Here is a 24,778-nt window from a genome sequence, read left to right as displayed (position 1 = left end):
TTCTTTCACAACATTATTTTGAACACAAAGGCCCATATTCTGAAGCCGGGTTTAACCTTAAGTTAGGTTTAAAGTTGTGGTTTAAGTATGGGAAGCCATAAGTATCAAAATTTGTATTTAGTTGTATGTTTCTTACGTTTACTGTGCTCTTTCCTGATTCATCGATGGTGAAGACAATCATATATTTATACTTCTTACACACTTATAAATGATTTGAGAGCCGAGTGAGCCGAAAGTATATCTCTACTGTTAGCGATTATGTCACAATTGGCTGTCCATACTTAAACCACGACTTAAACCTGAGTTTTAATTAAACCAGACTTTAGAATACAAGCCAAAGAGTTGCCACAGCTATTGTACATGTATAATTTCTCACACTATATATCTATATGCTTTCTTTGGCAAGTTGCCTGCAAGTAGTACTGTAAAACACAGACGTGTGCACTGAGCCCACTACAAAGAACAAAACATATTACTGTCGATGTTACGAGGTTTTACCTCATAGACATGCCTACTTCTCCAATAGCTTCATACAAACAGAAAATAATTGATGGAGGCTATATATATATATGTAATACACTACATAATATACAAGGTGTTAAGGATATAGGAATTCCTTAACAGGCAGTTTGTGTATTTCTGTCAATATCTATACTACATGGACCATGTTTTCCGTGTGCCATATTTCTACAAAATATCTAAATGTGCAAGAAAATAATAAAAGCTACACTGAAATGACAATTTCATGCTGTTATAAATACATAGTATTTTGTACCGTTATCAAGAGTAAGATTGCAGATTACTGTCTGTACAGAGACATTTTAATTCAACCTTGATTAAAAATGCATCTTAATACCATAAACAGATCATGATAATAACTTGAGGGGGTTAATTGAAACTCCCTCTGATTTGGGGGAAATACATTATCTTTGAAAAAAGAAAACCTAGCTACATTCATTTATCAATGCATGTGTTTACCTTTTTTTCAGCAATAAGAAATACAACAGATTTTACTCTTTTTTTACTTTTCTTTTTTTATATATTTTTTTTTGCTTTTCAATTCTCACTTATAAATTATTTTACACCTGTGTGAACAAACTTATCAAATGACTTTTAAAAAGCTCCAATTTCTTTTCAATATTTTTCTTTTTCTTTTGGCATGATCATTGAATAAATACATAAGAAATGAATACAATACAGACAAATACACACACAAACAAGTATACACACACTGTATGAAATACACAAAAGAGCACTAATGAACAATTTTTTAAAATTTAGTACAATGTAACTTTGATACAACACATGCAAATTTTGAACTTGCATTTTCCATTATAAAAGTATTAATGAAGGCAACCATATCAAGGAGCATTCTGAAAAGTGCATGGAAGACCACATGATTTTACTATTCATATCATATTTTGACTTATTTTCCAATTTTCGCATTTCAGTTTAACTATTTTTTTAGATTTACATATTATTCATCAATTATATCTTTATTATTTATTTTGTTCATACTTTAGAAGTAATAACAATATAATAAAAGTAATTAAAACAGTAATATTTCAATTATGACAGCTAGATTTCAGTTATGATTAATAATAATAATAGAAATAATAATGATGATAATAATAATGAAAATAAAGATTACAATAACAATAAAATATATTGGATACTCATATTGCAAATATCAACCAAAGAACCTTCAATCACTTTCCGACTGGAAACAAAAGGAAAGGATGAAAAGGGATCACTGACAACAAGAGTGTCTCGAGAATACCCAAGTAAAAGTTTTTACGAACTTGCCATGTCAACCCCCGGTACAGTTTAAAGAACCTACGATATAGAAATCCCAAAATTTCTTTTGCAATCTCCGGTGCTCCAATGAACAGGGAGACCAGGGGGCCGTTTCATAAAGCTGTTCGTAAGTTAAGAGCAACTTTAAGAATGACTGGTGAATTTATCTTAACACTTAACCAAATCGTCCAATGGATATACCATTTACCACAAGAAAGGATCACCAGTCGTTCTTGAAGTCGCTTTTAACTAACGAACAGCTTTATGAAACACCCACCTGACATGCAAATTAGACAACACACCATCACCTTGTCTCATCAAAGGTCATGTTGATGCTGTACTCTCTGATGAGAGTATCGGCAGCATCCCTGTTATTACATGTCTTGATTGCATTCAACAGCCTTTCGTAGGTGAGGCTGCATCCCTGGAGTTGGCGAACAGCATGCAGGATATGAAATCCAATGTTCTTCGGACTTGAAAGCGACAACGAGACCTTCAGGTTTTCTATTTTTACCTGCTGTAAACCACAGGTCCGCGCGACCCGTTCCACCGTGGTCAGATTTACAACATCCGTTACACTGTCCATAAAACTCTCAGACACGACTTCATCTGAAAAAAATAAACCATAAATAAAAAAATTGTTTTCCTGAAAGGTGTGATAAAAACCCCCGAAAATGATGAATTATATATGCTGAAATATATAGGGAAATGTATGTAGAAAATACACAATGGCTAAGAGTAGGGTGCTTCATGATATTGATTGACCTTCCCCTAAAGAGCACCCTCACCCCCTTGTAACAAATTTATTAGTATGAAATAAGAGCTAGATGGATTTTTTTACTATGTGAAGTCAAATTTATACCTCAAACCCATTTTCATAGTAGTGACATCTTGACAGTAGCGGACCGTGACCCGGACGAGACAAAGCATTGGGGGGGGGCACTGCATTGTCTGTGAACAATGCTGTGCCCCCCCCAATGCTTTGTCTCCTCCGGGTCACGGTCCGCCACTGAATCTTGATACATGTAATTGGCATATTTTGAAATAATCAACGAACCTTAAAAAAATATGAAATCTCTGAATGAGAATGCGCCTTTAAATGCTAACCTGGATTGATGAACGGGCTCTTTTCCTTGTTCTTCTGTTCAACATCATCTTTTGATGACATTGATGAAGGTGTGTCAGATGATGGTGTCGGTTCTTCTTCTGATGATGGTGGTGATGATGATGATTCTGTTGGTGGTATTGATGATGGTGGTGGTACTGAAGATGATGATGGTGTTGGTCCTGATGATGATGGTGATGGTGGCAGTACTGGTGGTAATGATGATGGTGATGATGACGGTGGTGGTATTGATGATGTTGATGGTGGCACTGGTGGTGATGGCAGTTCTGATGAGGGTAGTGACGTTGATGGTGGTATTGTTGATGGTGGAAGTGATGACGAAGGAGGCAATGATGATGGTGGTGGTTGTGGTAGTGGTGATGGCTGTTTGGGTGGCGAGGATGGTGATGATGACAGTGGTAGTGATGATGATGGTTGTGGTATTGGTTGTGGTTGAAGTGGTGGCAGTGGTGGTGATGATGATGAAGATGGTTTTGATGAGGGTGGTAACGATGATTGTGAGGGAGCTACAGGTAGGGAGGATGATGGAAGTGGTTGTGATGGTGGTGATGGTGATTGAGGCAGTTGCTGTGGCAGTGACACTGTTGTTGATGGTTGAGATGATTGGGTGGATGGAGCTGGTTGGGTTTGTGAAGTTACTGCTTGTTTGTGAAGAGGATGCAATGCACTCGCGAGAGATGGTGTCCTAGGAATGACTGAAGGCGGTGGATCCGGATTTTCTGAAATGAATTTCAAAAAGAAATAATTTACTCAGACAATACTCAAGAAATTCAAATCAAGCAAACTGTATACTGCAGCCCAGCACACACAATGAGATGCTACTGCATTAAGATCCGACTGGAACGAGTTGCCAATTGCATCGTAGGCCAGCGCAAACACTGCAATGGCTCTGCAAGACTGCAACACACTGCATCTTCATGCACTGATGCAGGGCCAAATCGTTGCATTTTTTGCCGTGAGATGCAATTTCGGGGTTAAAACATGCCCATTTTTTATTTTTATACTTAATTGTCAAATAAAATTCAAAATTTGAGATCTATGAAGATTCTTCTAACCTTGACCAATTATCGTTGTTCAACTTCAGCTCTAAAAGCAGTTACCTTAAATTAATCAAGTCAGACTATATTGGTAACAAGTGGAATGCCTCTGGCCGTCTAACCTGCATCACACGGTTTAAAATAGCAGCAGTGCTGACTTTTAAAACTACTATAACTCGCACAAGATGTTCAGTGATATTTGGTTACTCTTATTTCCACATTTTATGAACTAGACCAATACACTTACAGAGATAGGATGGTAATTCAACAAATACCCCAATGTGGCCAAAATTCATTGACCTCACATGACCTTTGACCTTGATCATGTGACCTGAAACTTGCACAGGATATTCAGTGATACTTGATTACTCTTATGTCCAAGTTTCAAAAGTCAGATCAATAAACTTGTAAAGTTATGATGGTAATTCAACAAATACCCCCATTATGGCCAAAGTTCATTGACCTTTGACCTTGGTCATGTGACCTAAAATGCGCACAGGATGTTCAGTGATACTTGATTACTCTTATGTCCAAGTTTTATGAACTAGACCAACATACTTTCAAAGTTATGATGGTAATTCAACAAATACCCCCAATTCGGCCAAAGTTCATTGACCCTAAATGACCTTTGACCTTGATCATGTGACCTGAAACTCGCACAGGATGTTCAGTGATACTTGATTACTATTATGTCCAAGTTTCATGAATCAGATCCAAAAACTTTTAAAGTTTTGATTGCAATTCAACAGATACCCCCAAATCGGCCAAAGTTCATTGACCCTAAATGACCTTTGACCTTAGTCATGTGATGTGAAACTCATGCAGGATGTTTGGTGATACTTGATTAAACTTATGTCCAATTTTAATGAACTAGGTCCATATATTTTCTAAGTTATAATGACATTTCAAAAGCTTAACCTCAGGTTAAGATTTTGATGTTGATTCCCCCAACATGGTCTAAGTTCATTGACCCTAAATGACCTTTGACCTTGGTCATGTGACATGAAACTCTAATAGGATGTTCAGTAATACTTGATTAACCTTATGGCCAAGTTTCATGAACTAGGTCCATATACTTTCTAAGTTATGATGTCATTTCAAAAACTTAACCTTAGGTTAAGATTTGATGTTGACGCCGCCGCCGCCGTCGGAAAAGCGGCGCTTATAGTCTGACTCTGCTACGCAGGTGAGACAAAAATTGTGTTCAATGATTTTTTGGGGAAAAGTTAAGTTGAAGCCAGGCAAAATAATGCAAACATTTGTCGACAAAAAAGTCATCCAATTCATACCCTGAGGGAAAACTCGGCAATTAATTTTCAGCGAGGCCGGGTTGTCCAAAGTGCCGAGCTGACCAGGGCCATTTTCCAATTGAAAGCATTGATTTTGAAAGTATTTTACTTAGCATTTTACTTGGCTAAACAAAAAACTTAAACTCGTATTCAGATGACATCTAATAGTCAGGGGCCTTAGGCCTTAAATTTGAAGTTTTGGGGACAGAGTTTACAAAAGCACCAAACTTTCCCTATGTCACTATTAGGTCAATAGCTTCATTTTTTCCCACAGAACATGGTGTTGAAAATTGCATCTTCATGCAAAAATATGCTAATTTATGCAAATTAGCATTATTTATGCATGAAGCCATATGCCATTAGGAATTAATTAATAAAAGTTTTTTTTAAAAAGATACCAAACTTTAGGAAAGTCTCTATCAGGTCAATAGCTTTAATTTTTCCCACATGACATGGTGTTAAAAATTGCATCTTCATGCAAAAATATGCTAATTTATGTAAATTAGTAATTTATGCATGAAGCCATATGCCAATGGGAATTAATTGATAAAAGTTAATAAAAAGATACCAAACTTTAGGAAAGTCTTTATCAGGTCAATAGCTTTAATTTTTCCCACAGGACATGGTGTTGAAAATTGCATCTTCATGCAAAAATATGCTAATTTATGTAAATTAGCAGTAATTTATGCATGAAGCCATATGCCAATGGGAATTAATAAATAAGAGTTAATAAAAAAGATACCAAACTTTAGGAAAGTCTCTATCAGGTCAATAGCTTTAATTTTTCCCCACAGAACATGGTGTTGAAAATTGCAACTTTATGCAAAAATATGCTAATTTATGTAAATTAGCAGTAATTTATGCATGAAGCCATATGCCAATAGGAATTAATTAATAAAAGTAAATAAAGAGATACCAAACTTTAAGAAAGTCTCTTTTAGGTCAATAGCTTTAAATTTCCTTGTCAAACATGATATTGAAAATCATGTCTTTATGCAAAAATATGTTAATTTATGTAAATTAGCAGTTAAATTATGCATGAATAATGAAAATTAGTAAAAGGAATAAAAAGAAACCAAACCAAACTTAAAGAAAATCTCTGTCAGATCCATAGATTTAATTTTCCCTATCAAACGTGCTATTGAAAATCCCGTCTTCGAGCAAAACATGCTAATTTATATAAATTAGCAAATATTTTATATGTATAAATTTGTCCCATTCCAGTGGGTATTAACAGTGGAAAAGGGGCCAAACTTTTGAAGTACCTCTATCACTCAGTTCAAAATCTTCAATTGTATGGTATTGAAAATCCCGCTTCCATGCAAAAACATGTTATATTATGTAAATTAACAATAATTCATGTATGAAGCTGTATTCCATTGACTAATCATATATTACATAAAGCATAAAGCCGTATGCCAACCAGAACAGTGGCAAAAATCGAGCCAGAGCGGCCAGAATCGAGTCGAATTTAGCCCGAATCCTCCGATTATCGCCAAATGACGACCTGGATAACGACCCGAATCGAACGATTATGCAAGAATTTGCAAAGTACACCCACAGAATTTCCCGAAAATGTGCCAGATTCTTTCGAAAAGATCTATATTCGTCAGCTTTTTGATGCCATTTTTCTAATTTCTGGCCAATTCGTCTCACTCGTCTATATTATTCTTTGTATTCGAGTAATGATTCGTATGATATGGGGGGGGGCAAGAGTCGGACATTTAATTACTCTACTACTGATACGAATAGGTCTTAATCTTCACATAATGCCTCCAAAAATCCAACCGAATTCCATCGGAATACATCCCGAATGTGGCCCGAATGGAATTTCTTGTGGTCACATTCGGGAATATTCTGGAGGGTATTCGGCTGATTTTGAACATTTCAAAATGAATTTTTCAGCGAATGTTCCCGAATTTTCTTGCATTTACGAAGGCAAACAGAATATTCCTGAAACCACCAGAATACGTGTATACGGATGGATTCGCAGCTGATTCGGTTCCGTTCTAACCCTAGCTTTAAGCAAAGGGTTACACCAAATCCAAATTCTCCCGAACAAATTCTGATCAATTCTGCCCAAAATGGCCTGGATTCGGTACTTATTCTTCTCGGATTCGGGGAGCTCCCGGAATCGATTCGGAAGGATCCGGGACTATTCTGTTCTCCTTCCCAACGGAAACATTCTTTGAGAGATTCTGCTTGTTCTGAAAATTTTAAAACCAGCCGAATATCCTCCAAAATACTCCGGAATGTGGCCAAGAAACATTTTTTCGAGCCACATTTGTGATGAATTCGGATGGAATTCGGTTGAAATAATTTTGGGGAGGCATTTGGACAATTATTTTCGGAAGTCGATAGCTATAATTTGGGACCTATTCCAGACAGATTCAACTCTGATTCAGCCTAAAATTGTTTTAGAGATAGAGATCAATTCATAAGCCAATAAAGAAAAATCACTGAAATTATTCAGGTCACCTTCAATCAAGGGACGACAGAAAAAGAAGAAGGATCAGGTCTCTTTGCTCAAATCTGATATGTCCCTGTTCTAAAAACACAAATGTACATATAGTTGTCAGAGGGACAGACTTGGACAGCTTTTTCTGCCATGAGAACCATCCATATACCCTCCTCTTTCTGACAGGGGAAAACTCTACTTGGGAAAGAAATCTGACCTAATTTTTTTGCAAATTTATGCAAAATTTATGCAAATATATGTAAAACTCATCGACCATCCTATTTTGAGGTTTTAAACCGAGGGACAAGCACAACACTATGCATAGGAGACACTGTTACACAATTCATTCATAAATTAGTCCCATTCCAGTGGGTATTAACAGTGGAAAAGGGGCCAAACTCTTTTGGGCATTTAAAAATTATTTTTAGTGAGATATGGTGAATTATGAGTTTTTTTAATTGCTTTGAAAAGAAAGATGAATTACTGTTTATCTTTTTCATATGATTTGGTTTTTTTTTTAATTGTGAAAGGGGTATGCACAGGATTTATAATTTGCATAAATTTGCATTTTAAACATGATGCTCTCCTCTGGTCGCATGGAAAGTCATCATAATGAATGAATTGTGTAACAGTGTCTCCTATGCATAGTGTTGTGCTTGTCCCTCGGTTTAAAACCTCAAAATAGGATAGTTGATGAGTTTTACACATATTTGCATAAATTTTGCATAAATTTGCATTAATTAAAATTGAAAGTTGATTCTTATTCAGGAACTGTACAGAAATCAATCTAGATTTTATGCCCCGTCAAAATAAATTCCAAATACCCCCCCCCCCGTAAAAAAAGAAAAGAAATAGGCTTCTATAGAAAAGTTTCGGTCTGTACTATACATATACAGTAATTTACGGTGAATAGTGTGATTTTGCATAATTTTGCATAAATTAGCCCTATGAAAAAGGATTCCAGTCATTGATATCGAGGCATCCTATCAAGAACTAATGCTTTTGGTACCAGTGACACATGTGGAGAAAAAAAATTGTGATTTTGACAATTCTATATGTCGATATATGATAATACATGTGTTTTTACATGTGATTTGCATATAATTTGCATAAATTAACCTTAAAAATTGATTCATACTCACCAATTTTATAAAAATCGACCTGCAGTTGAATGTTTAGCAAAAGAAGACCCAAATACACAAAAATTGGGCATTTGAAAATTATTTTTATTGAGATATGGTGAATTATGATTTTTTTTGCATAAAATTTGCATAAATTAGCATTTTAAAATAGGGTGCCCTTCACCGATTTCGGGGCACCCTATCTAGAATTAATGCTTTTGATACCAGGGACCCACATGCAAAAAATGGCGCTTTTGTAAATCCTGTCCCCAAAATTTTGCTAAGGCCCCTGACTATAAGTATTTCACTTAATCAAGCCAAATTTAAGCAAAATACTAATAACCGTTTTGACATCATAAAGTTTGAGCCAAATAACGCGCAATGTATGTATCAATCCATTCACAGAATGTATGACTGCAGGTGCGTATCACGTTTGTAAACTGCACACAAGCCAGACTTAAGTCTGGTATGCGGCTGACTTATACTTAAAGGGGAATCCAGCCTTGGCCATAGAATGTTGTGTTGGGAAGGAGAAAAATGAATTAAACAGAATGGTGAAAGTTTGAAAGAAATCGGACAAGCAATAAGAAAAATATAGCTGCTTTAAAATTGAGATCACTAATACCATGTAGATTTCAAATTGGCAACTGGGTAAGTAAATTATGACAAGGGGCAAGGACAACTTTCCCATAGGCCATGTACTTTATTATCAGGGATTTGTGGTTTCTCCTAAGTACCCATTCCCCTGGGGCAGTAATCTAAATATAACCCAGGTAGTATATTGTTTAATGTCCTCATGAAAGAAAAATATAATTTGAAATAAAACTTTTGGGAAAAATGACATTTTAGCCATAATATGTATTGGAGTACATGGAAGAGTAGTCCTTGCCTTACATCACCGATCACTATGACATCACATAAGTGGCCAATTTGAAGTCTCCATGGGTATAGTGATTACCAATATTTACAACTTTAAAAAAATCATAACTTTCTTGTTATTTGTCCAATGTTGTTCAAACTTTCACCTATCAACTTGTCTGATTTTTCTTTTTCTTATAAAAACAAGGTTTCATTTGGGTTGGATTCCCCTTTAAAGAAAATACTTAGCCAAAAAATGAAATTGAATACCAAAGATGGCTAAGTATTTCACTCAAGCAGAATACTAAAATATTTAATATTCTCGCTTAAGAATCAAATTGAATACCGGCCCTGGACTCCAACTGGCAATTACAGCTAGATTAATGTCGTGGACAAAACACAAATAACAGACCTGCCGACCTCTTGAAATGAAAAACTGTATTTTTCCCCCCAAAAGTGCATTTTATAATAAAATGCTTGGCGCACTCGCTCATCGCAGCGCTCAAGCTGCATGTAAGCTAAAATGCGCACTGCTCATGCGCATGAAAAAAAAAACAACATTGAAACATGTGTATATCTCACCCTGGTTTTAACAAAATGTTTGAAAAAAAAACAAGTTACCTGAAATTAAATTGATCTAATAACCATATTTGTGCATGTTTTATGAATTAGAGACATATAGAGATGATTTTTCTCAATAAATTACGATTTTGTAAAATAGAATTTATTTTTTTTTTACCAAAATTTTTTTTTAAAGAAAAAAACTTACTGCCGTATTTCGGTTACAAAAAACATACTAAATACGCCTAAAACGTACTGGTTGGCAGGTCTGAAATAAAGGAATAAGACTTACTGGATTTAAGTAGCTGTCCCTTCTCAACTTCAGAGCCGGGACCAGTCTTCTTCCGAGCACCCTTACTGTTACCTTTACAGACCTTCCTAATAGTCTTGCAGACCACATTCTTCTTGCTAGTGTTCCCTGATGAGGTAGAAGGTCTTTGTAGGTCATCAGTCATTGTGGCCTTGGATGACTTCCCTATTTGATTCAAATGAAAATAGAGATATGGTCAGATGCATAAAAAGTAGCAATTGCTAGCCAAGCATTGCTTTATTTTGTATGCATAACCTTTTGCTTGTGCTTGAACCCTTTTCTTGCCTTCAGAAAGCAATTGCTAGCGGTTTGAACAATAGCCATGTCACTTTGGTGCGAACATGACTCACAGAACAAAGGCGGGACTCGAATGTAAAGGTGTGGCAGTGCAAAACACCACATCCCTCATGTAACATCTTTTCCTTAGACCTGTGGTGTCAAACTATTCCTTTAACTTCTTTCTAATTAATCAATTTGTATATTTTGCGTTCGGTTTGCACTTACTAGAAAGAGAGCGTGTAGGCTACTGTTCTTCTTGTTGTTCTCTCTCAGGTGCATCAAAATGATTATAAAACGCCAACGCCCCGATCAAGCGAATGCTCAAGCTGCTCTGACGGAGCTTGATAAAACACAAGCAAATGCTTAAACTCGCAAGCAAAAGGTTCACTTAATGCACACGATTTTTAGCAATAGCTTAATCATCAAGCAAATGCTAGCAAGCAGTTAGCAATTGTTTGAGCTACTAACAAAAGCTTTTGCTCGCTCATTTTTATGCATACAGAATCAAGCAAAAGCCAAGCAAAAAGCAATTGCTACTTTTTATGGATCTGACACATTGAGTGACTGTGAACATAATAATGATAACTGGAGAAAAATTATGGCTGATATTCAGAAAGCCTAAATCAAGAAATTCATGTACTATTGTTTTTTTCTTCTTCAAAATTCTCACTTCTCCTCCCCCCTTGTCCAATCCTTTCTTTATTCTTGTTCTGCTCCTTATTTCATTTTCTACTCATTCTTCCTCTCTCCTCCTCCTGCGTCATCTTCTTCCTGTTCCTCCTTATTCTTCTCTTTCCTCTTCTTCTCCCCTACCTTTTCTTTTTCCTCTTCTTCCTATACCTCCTTCTTATTCTTCATCTTATCCCTCCTCCTTCTTTGCCTCCTCCAGAGGAAGAAGGGGAGGATGTGTCCTCCCCCTTCTTTCTTTTCTAATTCTATATTTCTTTTCTTCCTTTTACTTTTTCTTATCCAACTCGCAAGGCTTCTAAACCCCTATGATAAGCAAACCAAAAGGATAATCTACTTTCAGAAAACAAACAGAGACCCCTATCACTCACCCCGTTTGTTAACAGCAGCATACACTGGCTCCTGACGAGGAGATGGAGGGCACTGGCCGTCATGTTCTCCACCTGCAGCTCCACCAGCGCCTCCACCTGGGTAGTTGAATCGATGATATCTACAATCCGGTATATCAGTGGGAGTAGCAGGAGTGGAGGGTGGAGAACCTTCCAAAAGGCCTTGATTCCCTGGAATGAAGTCAGTGCCGTTGCAGGCCTGGAGTTCAACGTCTCTATCTGGATCATTGTGTCTGGTCCCCCTCCTCTTGATCTCTGTGTATACAGAAGAAAATCACATCATCGATTTTGGTATGACTGGGACCCCGTCCCCATCAACTTTCTATACAATGTCAACAATTTTAAGACATTTTCTTCGAATCTATAATTACCTACACAAAACATTTTATTGTATAGTTGGTACCCAATAACTATAGTCATTTAGTATTTGGTATTTCATTCTATGATCGTGCAAAATTGCAACATTAGCATGCAAAATGTTAAACTAATTTGGTGGAAACCGGTGTCATTGGGAACGCTAAAAAAGCTCTCAAAAGCGATCTTAATCGCTACAGGGTATTCATTTGTCTCGCAATCTGCGAGACAAAAGAATACCCTCTAGCGATTATTTCAATCTGCAATAATGAACCTATTTAGTAAAAGCGATCTTTTTTCTCTAGTTATCTTTGCAAGGTTGGATGCAGTCCGCCCTTTCTTGAGTATATTGATTAATCATAATTTATTTCAGATATAAATATTCTGTATACTGTTCTTTTAAAGGTATATGTGAATCTTTTTACTGTGTACAAACATTTACAATTCAGCCTTTGGCTGCCAAGAATGTTTTGATGCCAAATAAAGACCATTATTATATTATTACATAATTGGTCTTCCAAATCAGTTTGGAAATGTGGTTTTGAAGACCACTTTGCCTCATCAAAATGGTTTAAGCCTAGATGAGTACACAACCTTTCTTTGGGAAGCAATATTTGCCCGGAAGCATGAGAGTGTGTGCATGTTTGGCTCACTACTCTGTACACATGGTGTGTTCAATGCCAACACTGCTGTTTTTAAAATTTGGCACAAAACATGTGACTCCACTGCAAGTGTTTCCACAGCAATAAAAATGGTTTTGGAAATCCACAGGGTTTCAAGCCAGTAACCAGGGGGAGTTCGATCGAACCCCTAAAAATTTCAAAAGAAAAAAAAATAACAGAGGAAGCGGAGAGGGAAAGGGATCGCACCCTCTAATCGAAAAAAACTGGCAGCAGGGTTCAAGAGATTGGGATGGGAAGACTAGTGAAGCAATCTTCTAAACTGGTTCTGCAAAGTGGTTTAATGGATATCAGTTCAAGAAAGTAGACGAGAGTGGGGTATAGGTCAGTGCTGACATATGACAAAGCCAATAGACATTGTGCATTGTTTGGCCATTACTTCATATGATGTGATAAAAATTCACATAGGTTTAAATGATAAATCGAGTCATTAAATGCTCGCATGGGATATTTGTATTTTCAAAATACTATTTCCCAAAACCCATACCTCTTTAAAGTCAAGCATTTGCAATTATGATTGCTTGAAAATAAAGATTCATGACAATTGCTCTGGAAAGAATTCCTCCGATGGAAAATCTGTGTGTTAAGCCAAATAAAGATCTAATCTCTAAAACTAAATAAACACTAATCCTTATGTTGACATTAATCTTAACCAAAACCTGTTTTACAATCCTAACTTTAATCCTATGCCCTCTGAGATATTCAGACCGGAGCAAGTGTCGCAGGAGCAAATGTTGTGTTATCTAAAACAAAGTTGCGCTCTATTTCTTAATTAGGATTGACTGTAATTCTGTAACAGTCAGGCCCCAGAGTCATTCGGAGTCATTGTAATCTTTATAACTTACCATTGATGTATTTTTGTCGATAGTAGTACACACACCCAATCAGTGCCATCACAAGAGAGATAAGGAGTATAACCACCGACACAAGAGCTATCACTTCCTTGTGAATTTCTGCATGTTTGTGAAAGACATACATGATGACTCAAAGAGAACTATTGGTTTCGAAAAATAAAACTCCATGAAAAGAGATAGCAATACAGTTATCATTTAAAAATCCTTAATCAACGGGGGAGGTGGGGGGGGTTGAATTTGAACTTACTGGCTGCTCGAATAAGAACTTAGATTGCAAAACTGTTCAAGACATATTTTTCTTTCCAATTTGGAAATCTTTTGAAACCAAATTTAAGACTTTGACCTTATCATGTGACCTCCGACTGCAGCATAACATGCAGGTCCCCCAAGTCAATCTACAATCCAAGTTTGGTTGAAAAGCACCTTACCGTTGTGGAGTTAGGGAAGGTTGACCTGAAAATGACCTTTGACCTTATCATGTGACCTCCGACTACAGCATAACATGCAGGTCCCCAAAGTCCATCTACCATCCAAGTTTGGTTGAAAAGTGACCTACGGTTGCGGAGTTAGGTGTCATAAGAGAGTCTTGCATGTAAACTTTAACGTTGACCTGAAAATGACCTTTGATTGTACCATGTGACCTCCTACTACAGCATAACATGCAGGTACCCAAAGTCCATTTACCATCCAAGTTTGGTTGAAAAGCGACCAATGGTTGCAGAGTTAGGTGTCATAAGAGAGTCTTGCATGTAAACTTTAACGTTCACCTGAAAACGACCTTTGACCTTACCATGTGACCTCCAACTGCAGCATTCCATGCAGGTTCCCCAAGTCCATCTACCATCCAAGTTTGGTTGAAAAGCGACTTACGGTTGTGGAGTTATGTGTCATTAGATTTGTGACGGACAGACGACATTTGGATCCCTAAATCTTGCCTCCACCTCTAGCGGGCGAGACAAAAATCCTTAATCAATGGGGGGGGGTGAATTTGAACTTAGTGGCTGCTCAAATAAAAAATTAGGTTGCAACACTGTTCAAGACATTTTTTCCTTTCCAATTTGGAAATCTTTTGAAACCAAATTTATGACAATTATTTCAATTTATTAGAAATTGAATCAGTTACCATTTTGAGTCGATAAGTCTGTGTTAGGTCTGCTGGTTGGCACAGCAGGTAGAACTGCTGGAAGTGTAGAAGTTGAATTTGGGACTCCAGGAGAGACTTCAAGAGTGGCCTCTGGAGTGGAAGCTTCGGGAGTGGGTCCATGAGTAAGTCCAGGAGTGGTGGCTGCAGGAGCGAGAGCAGGAGAGACACTAGAAGATTCTTCAGTAGTGGACGGACCAGTCGGCAGTCGGGAGTCAGAATCTGTAACATCCATTGGATCCTCACATACCGCATCCTGCTCAGCATTGCAAGGGGTCACTGTTCTCAAACTACCACAGTCACTGCAACTGTGGCAGTTTCCGCAATGGTTGTCGTACGCCTGGAAGTGGCCAGGCTCACAAATAACACATCTGTATAGAAATGGATTTGTAAAGTCATATTTTGACAAATGGCTTCAAGATGAATTAAATCATGATATAATTGAGTTTGAAATAGATTGCATAATGCTAAACCAAAATGTTCTGAAAAGCTCTGACGAATCTTGATTAAAGCTATGCCTACCATTTTTCTCTATTCCAATTTCTTTCACAAAATATTTTTATTAAGGTAATTAATGTATGAAATCAGCATAGACATGGTTTCAAACCATGGATGCAAAAAAAAAACCTTTGTGAATCCCGACCATTATGTATATATATTACATTTTTGGTTCCACAAAAAGGAAGATTTGATTGAACATTGAACCACAGAAAAGTGCCATTCCCCATGAATATAAAAACAGAATACAAGGGCCCTGTCTTACAAAGAATTACCATTGATCCAATCATCGTAATGTATGGAAATCCGTCAGTGTCATAATTTTTCAAAATTTGCAAAATGTCCTTTGTAACAAAGGCAAACACACCAAATTGTCAAGAAATCAATGTATTATAAAAATACATCATATCTAGAAATATTTTTGAACAAACATGCATAATAGATGTTGACGCTGCTGGCTGTCCATAGTTGTGATTGATCGAATCAATCGCGACTCTTTGTAAGACGGGGCTGGGATATACTTACACCTTTGAACTCTGACTTGGTGTCACACAGGTGATGTTCACCTTGTGACCTTTACCACAATAGGGTAATGAATCTAAGAACTCTTCCCCATCACAGTTTGTTTCAAATGTTCCTGGGCTTTCTGACTCACAATCACGTAGCGGCTGAAAATAGAGAATCAATTAATACTTATGAATGAAAATGATTAATCAGATTAATGAATGAAATTAATGAAATGAACAAATATATTGAGTGGCCCATCCAATAAACACCCATATTAGAGGCATAAATGATCCCCAACTTGTCCCTAGAGTTGTTTTTCTTTCTTCAAAAGTGAATGGGTTAAATTCTAGTTTTTGGATATATTCCAAGGGCATTCCCCTAACATTGTCTGGCAATTCAGGCTTGTTTATATAGAGCCCCCCCTAGTGCTGCAAGTCAGGCGGCATGTTCGGGTTCGGTTCGGTTCGGCAGGGTTCGGCAATTTTTTTCCGAACTTTGGTTCGGTTCGGGGTTCGGCAATAAATGCCAAATTAAATTTAACACATAAAAAATAAAGATCGCCGACCTACAACCATGTAATCTCGTGCATGATCCGTCAAGTATTAATAATAAATTTTGTTTCTAAAAAGAATAGTTAAGATAATTGTTGAACTTTCTTTTGTTTTAATTAACAAAAAATAAGTCATTTCTACTTTCATTTTTAAAATGAAAATAAAAAAAATCAAAAGAAAAAAATATTGATAACGAGAGAATCAGGACAGAAACAGAATTACAAAGATCAGAATATTTTTTTCACGATTATTTCATGTAGCTCTGATCATGATCGATTACGATGTCATTGCCAACGCAGCTTCTCAAATTGGAAAGTGTTGATCGGGAATGTCGAAATAGTAGACAAACAACCTCCACTCAACTGTTATTATACCGGTAAAATTCACATTCCAAAGAATATGAGTGTTTTAGAAAGTCCCTATTTTCTGAAAAGTGGTAAAATCTGGTCAATGAATTACTTTAAAAAGATAAAATATCAGTCCATTCTTGGTCCAGAAAGATCGACGCTACGTGACTTCAAACATATTTCCAACACGAAAATGAGTACATGGGACTGTACACTGTATTTTAGTGTTGTGAAATCACCCGGCGTTGATCGTTAGAACTAAGACGGAACTGATAATTTATCATTTCATTCTCAGTAATTGGCCAGATTAAACCACTTTTAAGAAAATATTGACAATGGAAAAACGTTTCAAGTTTGGAATACGAATTTTACCTGTATAATAGCGACCGAGAGCAGGTTGTTTGGACTTCCTGTTTCAACTTTCCTTACCAACAATTTCCGGAACATCGATCAGGGAACATGCGTTGATTTGGTTTGAATTTTTATCTTTTTTGTTTTTTTCACCCTCATTCCTTCATCTCTTATTTATTTATCTTTTATATTAATATGGAAATTTCAGAAGGTGGAATATACTTTACCATTACTTTGTCAGTCACAAGGAATTAATTTATGTCTTTTCAATTAAATGTACATCCGATTACAGCAATGCGTAATTCAACTACACTTTTTAACTGAGTTAAGCTTAAAATGTCCCCACATTTTATAAGGAAAAAATATATTCATGTTTAGGCCTGGGACGATTGTCATTATTACCATTCGATTATTTCCTGGAAAAATAATTGAATGATTCGATTGTTCGTCGGGAATCACGTCTTTTAAGTCACAATAGTTGTCCTACTTTATGGTGACCCCCCCCCCCCCCATGAAGAAATCTCCATCAAAGTCACATGTTTAGCATAAATGAGGCCCTTTTCCTCCTTCTCCATGATTTTTTTATATCAAAAGAAACTTCATGAAATGAGATAAAATATTTCAGTTTATTGTCCCAATGAAAATCTTTCCTAAATTAATACTGGTACCCTGGTATTATGCATTCATCCCTCCAAGTGCCACACCCCTGCATATAAATGAATCAGCCCCACCGAGTCCAAAGACGTAAACAACTCATTCATGAAGTATATTCTTTGAGACTGAGCCCAGGTGGAGCATTTCACTTGAAAATTTTCATCCCTTGCCCACACCATGTCCCCGCCTCCACTTGTGGCACTGCCCACGATGCTACACATGTATTAAAAAAAAAAAAATTCATGTGAAATACCTTTCAAAATAACGATTTTTTATCATTTGAACCTACATGTATAACTGGGTCTATTTTTGGAGACTAGTCGAGAAAGTACTGGTGAAGGCGGGCGCGTGTTGGAATGTAGTTTTCATTGGTTGAGGGGGATATAAAAAAGGTTGCATTGTTCTGAAACATGAAAGAAATTCTCCGGCTCCCACCCCCTATCCTTCCCTCTCTCTTTCCCTCACACGCACACACACACAGATGGGGGAGGGGTCAATTTATTTCTGAAGTCATGACCTTTCCTGATAAGGGAACCACATGCCTTCCGCTTCTTTGTTTCCCAAAGTTTCATTGGCTATCCGAAGGTCCAATCAGCTCAAGTGAGCTGGTTATGTGTTTACGTATTATTGTGCACGCACACAATGACTTATTTTGTGTATGAGGGCAAGGTCGGGTGGGATTAACATTTTCGGAGCGCTATCATGTTGGTATGTAACTGTGAATGTGATACAATCATTGATAATTTTTGAAACATTACCTCGGTAACATAATTTTTAAACCTGTAAAAAACAGCTGTCATCATTGTTTTCTTGTCATTTTATTTTTATTACTTGGGTATTAGAGGTATCCCAACGTCATAATCGGGATCTGCCGAACATTCGATCAGTGTAAATTTTGCTAATCGATTGGTGATTGGCGGCATGCCAATCGAACCATTCGATCAATCAATGTTTACTCCCAGGCCTATTCATGTTTATAAAAAAAAATTGAAAATGATGAAAATTTAATCAAACACGAGACCGAAACTGTCATACTTTGTCATTTACGAGGAATGAATTTATGTCTGGTTCTTTTTCTTTATTAAGTACAAAATGATTAGGTCCGATTACGATCACGATCGATTACGGCAATACGTAATTACACCACACTTTTATACCGAGTTTAGCTTCAAAATGCCCCCTCATTTTATCAAGAAAAAATATATTTATGTTAATAAAATATTCTTAAGTTGATAACAGTTCAATCAAAGACAAGATGGGAGCTATCATAGTGGATTTTAAAAATATATTGAGTGGAATTCTCTTTGTGCACAATCACTAACCAATATATATTTTATTGATTTTATACTTAAATCTATGTAGTCATCGCATTCACGCATTGCATACAAACATCCTTTTTTTTTTACCGAACTTCCGAACCAGGCCTTTGAGTTCGGTTCGGTTCGGTCCGGTTCGGAAGTGCCAAGTTCGGCGAACTTCCGTTCGGTTCGGCGGTTCGGCTGCAGCACTAGCCCCCCCCCCCACCCTCACTGCTTGGGTATGTAATAGTAAGTGTATCAGTGCAGTATACTATATATATCCATTATGAGTCAGCAAATGTGGAAAGTTCAAAGTCCCATCCCTACTATAATGATGCAAATTACAAGCCAATACGTATTTCATCTTTTCATCTGTAGAGTTTTTTCATCAACATTTTTGTCTGATAATTTCCTTGATTTTCATTGGCTAAGAAGATCTGTTACTATGGTAACTGTCAGATACATACTTTGTAGGATCATTTTTCCGATAAGTCCCTTCATGAAGAGCTTCCAAGTTATAAGTGTTAATTACTTTTAAATAACCAATGAAAATCACAAAATAGAATTTAGTCCAGGACACAATAAACAGGAATTTAATAGGTGTCACCAAGTGCAAGTTATATCGCTTTCATGGATTCATGGATGCGGATCAGAAGTAGCTTTTTTTCATGGATCTTTAAGGATCCATGTTTCAATTCATGAAATGTTTAGGAACAGAATAATCAACATTATTTGAGTCCTGCCTTAAGGAGAACTCACTACACACTCCTTTTAATTTTATGAACAGGATTCTCAACTAAAGCGGGAGTTATCATGTGGGTCAAAGTCTGTTTTCTAGGCACATGCACTGCACTGAAATCATAATGACTGTCTTGTATCACATGACAATTAGGAGTGAATTAGAATATTTCATGTTTCATATAATGCAATACAAAAGAAATAGTGAGTGGATGACGTCACCAATCTCCTCATTTGCATTCAGACCAGGATGGGCAACTATTTTGCAAAATTAAGCGAAAATTGAAAATGTAAGAACTTTCTTGTTTTACATCCAATTTTGATGAAATTTTCAGTGTTATGCTTGTTTGATTTTTCTCTTTTTATTCAGATCAACTTTTTGTTAGGGTGGACTTGTCCTTTAACTAATTCTAAGAAATGCAAACTCATTCTACATGGATGACGCGATTCATTGAGTTACAATGCAAACAGGTAAGAGGGGATTCCCATTTTGGCCTACAGTGTACAGTAGTCTAGATCTGGACGTTAGTATTTATTTATTTGGAACCCCATAAATCAGTCTACTCTCTTATCACTAACATTCATCACCATTCAGTAGATTTTACGGCCATACATGTAGGAGATGATGAAAAGAGAGAGGACTGATGTATTGGTGTGAGAGTGAGTGTAGGGTTTTCCAAAGTATAACTAGCAACTTCCAGATCAAGACTAATTTTAGCAATGTACTTTTCTTCATTTAAAGGTCCTCCGAACAATAGATAAATTCACAAATCGATTGGGTTGCAATCGATTTTAGTTGAAAATTACTGTGGAGTTGTAGATGCAGGATTAAGTCAAGTCTGGGAATTTTTAAAACCAAACGATACAGTGCAGGTCTAGATGTAGCCCTAGTCAGTTGCAAATTTTAGAATGCTGTGCAAATCACACGTGCATCATTTAGGTATGTGAAAATGAACTCCTACACCTAAAATTTATATTTACATGTACAATAAAATGATAAGCATGAGCACATTAAAAATCAAATCAAATCAATTGAAAATGCTTTTAAAATGGCATTAGGAGCATGCAATAACTTGGAGTGTTGCCAATCACCTTAATAAGTAAAAATATTGCAATGAAAGCGCGTGCCGGCCATGTGATAGTGACAGTCAAGTGTTTTCGATCAAAGACATATAGGGTAATATGATTGCCCTTAGTGGACAACAAACATTTAAAAATAAAGATAATTTGGTAAAATTCTTTTACTCATTTACTTAACAAATAAAAACCTAATTTTTGATGAGCAACATGTATAATTTGAGGGTCGCCTCTCAACACTAGGGAAAAGATTGTCTTCATCCCATGCAAAGATCGAATACTGTACCAGTAATACCCAGTATTTCTTTTTTCTTGTTAAAGACATTTAAAAGTCAAAACTATAAAAAATAATGCAGACAATGGTAATGTACGAGTTAATTTGCCATGTTTAATATATTAATTTATTTTACACTTTGATTTCCATACTTTCTTCACTTCTTATTTCTATGCTATTGTCACATGTGTTTCTCTCATTCCTTAGTTTCTATGCCACAGACATTCCATTCCAACTCCATGCAGCTCCACATTGTCCTTTTCTCATTTATATTCAGTACATTCTTTTTCATTCACATGTATCTCATCCTCATTGGTTTACTTTTCACCCTTCCAGAGCTGCATTGAATTGGAATGATATAACTTCTGAAGGTTTCCATGGCGAAGAAGAATAGTGTAGTAGGTTTCACGGTACACCATGTATCTTTTCAGGACGAACACTCCTGTTCAGGACCAACACTTGCCCAAGAAAGATACATGAGGTGGTTTCAAACCGCCTCAATCACAAGAATCCCCGTTAAATCACGAGAAATTTTTTAAGCTGAAAAATACCCATTAATTATTCCTGCATTCACACCGCCCTGAAACATACCCTTCGGGATAAGTTCCTGAAGTTACGAGCATGTGCAGTATGGTCTGATAAGCAGGCAAGGCGCGAGATTCAAAATCACTAACCCAGCAGCCATCCACGGCGCCGCGCCCAACGACACGCTGGGCTAAAAGTTCCCGTAATTTGCTTTCACATCGCCAAAATACCTGCGACCTTGGAAAAATCCCCACGAAATTTCTCGTAATTTCGCCAAGTACCTACTATTTATCGGGTATTTTCTTTCGGGCAAATTACGGGTAGTTTGCTTTCACATTACCAAAATACCTGGTATTTTCTGATCAGGGTAAATTTCCCGATCAGAGAATACCTGGAACTGACGAACTTCGAGGCGGTCTGAAACCACCTATGGTGTACCATGAAAGCTACTACATGTAGGCCTACACTATGAATTGGAATGGTAATGGAATGTCTGTGACATAGAAACTAAGGAATAAGAGAAACAGGTTGTGTGACAATGGCATAGAAATGTGGAAGTGAATAGAAGTACATGTCATGGAAAGCAAAGGGTCACATGATAAACAATTAGATAAACGTGGCAAAATTCAGACATTACAGTATATTCTACAGACTGTGGCTTTTTATGGTCTGTGTGTCGCGACTTATATTCTTCTTTTGTGGGGGGGGGGCAATTGGGCAAGTGTTATTCAGCTACATATCAAATTCTTCTTTCAAGACCAGGCAAATACATCAAAGATATCTCCTGCACTGCACCATAAATAATATTGAATGAAAACTACAAAATGAAAGAATCATAAAGGGGAATGTATGAAAAGTGAAAATAAACAGGAATAGCTTTTAGAAAACCATTTTGAAATAAAATGTTTGAGAATTAAGCAATGAACCGTGCTTCCGTGACATTTGCATACATGTCCCAACTTCATGCAATGAAACCAACAGTGTACAAAGTCCACTATTACCATATGATGTGAATGTGTACACAAAATGACCAAAATAAAAGCACCTCTTCACAGCATCATTAATGAGTTTAATTACAAATTTTCAATCATTATTTTTTCAGATTATCTTCAGAACTGATTGTGGACTGAACAAGTTAGGATATATGGCAAATTGAATAATTAAGACAAAGGAACTACAAGGCCTGTATTCTGAAGTCAGGTTTAAAGAAAAATGCCAGTAGTTGCAGTAAACAGTGGTTTCATGAGAAAGTCTGTATCATCGAGGATCTAGATCTGGTACAGTAACATAAACTGAACTTTGTGAAATCTTGAAATCTACGCTGAAAAATGTTCACACTGAAGATCACCACCACAGATAGGTACACGTGGGACAGTGTATTATTATTATTGCTGGAATAAAGATCCGACGGAAGTGACCGAATCCGTGCTTATTTCTCAGCAATTACACAATTTCTTCCAGAATCCTTGGCACATATTTTCTATTCATACAAACAGACACTTGGGTGGTCATTATATTAGATTCTGTAAAAAGTCATTTTGAGATCGTTACCAATACTGGAATTTATCTTGAACTTAGACCATGATCTTACTCTGTGCTAAAATTATGGGAAGCCAAAAGTGTCAACATTTTTATTACTTTGTATGTTCCTTATGTTTACTGTGCTCTTTCCTGACTCATTGATGGTGGAGACAATTACTTTTTACACAAATATGAATTATTTGAGAGACAAATGAGGTGAAATATCATATCAATACTGTTAGTGATTTATGTAAAATTGGCTATCCATACCTAAACCACAACTTTTAAACTGGAGTTTAAGTTAAACCCGACTTCCGAATGGGCCCAAGTGTTTGAATTTGACTCAACAATGATCATAATAGGCTACCTACATACATGTAAGTTCCATAGCAATGTAGATCATCTAAATACAATCAAACCTGTCTATAGATTAAGGCGTCAACATTAGAAGCCCAGAATAAGCCTCTAGTTCTAAAAAAATACACAAGTATGCAAAGGAAGATAATTTTGAAAAGGTACAATGTGATTAAAAGAACAAAAAGATATGTCACCAAACCCAAGACAAACTAGTAAAAGATGATTAACGTGAAAGTGCAAAAATATAAAATCATCAGTTGTGCAAAAGGGAATGTACACTACATGTGTGCATGCATATAAACTACAATATGGTAAAAACACTTGAATTTTTATCTAAAATAAAATACATGACACATGCAGTGTGAACAATCAACTTTTGTCTTTACCTCTGCGGAATAGATCTCCTAGTCCTACGTCTACCTGAATTCAGAATATAGAGAATATTCATAGAGGGAATAAAATATGAATCCAAGACCGGGTTTTTTAAAACTAGATTGAAATTATTTCCTATACGTAATTTAATTTCACATTCTTATGAATATAATCTCATACAAAAATTATACCAAACCTTGTTGGGAAACTTATTCCTATTTACTACAATACTAGACACCGCGGGCGCGGTGACAACGCGGCATATCCTAGATCGATATCATCTAACTTATCTTAATGAGTAGGAAAATGCTTACTCTAGTAGTGGCAAAGGAAGTGTGTACCACAACAGATGACATCAATGACCCCACACTCATAATCATTATCACCGGGTGCACCATTTTGTCATTAAAACTGTTAACTGAGAAGATATTCCAACAGTCTGTCCCTGGCTTACTGATGCTCTCAATTCAATTCCTTCGATTCGTGTGTGTGGACTACAGTCTGCGCATTGCGCAATTGTAATGCGGCGCGCTGGTACATCGCGAGTCGTGACGACGATGCATGATGGTGCAGCCACAAATCACCGCCGATTCACCGCGAACTGTAGCTAGATTTTACCCCCTTTTAGTTTTTACCCCAGTTATTCCATTATGAAGCTCCTAAGAGTAATTAAACTATAGAAATAGCTCTTAATACTAATATTTGGATTAAGTACTGATGATCAATTACTTCAAAACTATTTTTCACCTTCTTTTGAGGGGAGGTGT

The 24,778-nt window shown here is 36.6% G+C and overlaps 2 protein-coding genes across 2 annotated transcripts; both read right to left on the bottom strand.

Annotated features, from left to right (window-relative positions):
* Positions 1–1,597: 1,597 nt before the first annotated feature.
* On the bottom strand, positions 1,598–3,072 carry LOC121427907. The gene is made up of 2 exons (XM_041624482.1): positions 2,905–3,072; positions 1,598–2,406 (listed from the first exon to the last, which is right to left on the bottom strand). Exons 1-2 carry the CDS (start codon positions 2,963–2,965, stop codon positions 2,102–2,104), a joined length of 366 nt encoding a protein of 121 aa, XP_041480416.1. The 5' UTR covers positions 2,966–3,072; the 3' UTR covers positions 1,598–2,101.
* A 34-nt stretch (positions 3,073–3,106) lies between these two features.
* Positions 3,107–24,723, bottom strand: LOC121427780 (formin-like protein 16; the record flags this gene model as incomplete). Its single annotated transcript, XM_041624340.1, has 7 exons — positions 24,326–24,723; positions 15,965–16,107; positions 14,924–15,312; positions 13,792–13,899; positions 11,895–12,167; positions 10,540–10,722; positions 3,107–3,642 (listed from the first exon to the last, which is right to left on the bottom strand). Coding segments are annotated over exons 1-7 (1,716 nt in total), but the record flags the coding sequence as incomplete, so codon positions are not given.
* Between the last annotated feature and the right edge of the window lie 55 nt (positions 24,724–24,778).

The sequence above is a fragment of the Lytechinus variegatus genome, chromosome 14 (genome assembly GCF_018143015.1).
Source record: "Lytechinus variegatus isolate NC3 chromosome 14, Lvar_3.0, whole genome shotgun sequence".
Taxonomy (NCBI): Eukaryota; Metazoa; Echinodermata; class Echinoidea; order Temnopleuroida; family Toxopneustidae; genus Lytechinus; species Lytechinus variegatus.
The sequence above is the reverse complement of the archived record's forward strand: the minus strand, read 5'-3'. Positions and strand labels throughout refer to the sequence as shown.

Excerpts from the sequence above, each read along its gene's own strand:
- LOC121427907 (XM_041624482.1), bottom strand. The coding sequence starts at position 2,965 with ATGTCATCAAAAGATGATGTTGAACAGAAGAACAAGGAAAAGAGCCCG. Across the intron at positions 2,407-2,904 it reads GAGCCCGTTCATCAATCCAG|ATGAAGTCGTGTCTGAGAGT; the intron begins GTTAGCATTTAA and ends TATTTTTTTCAG.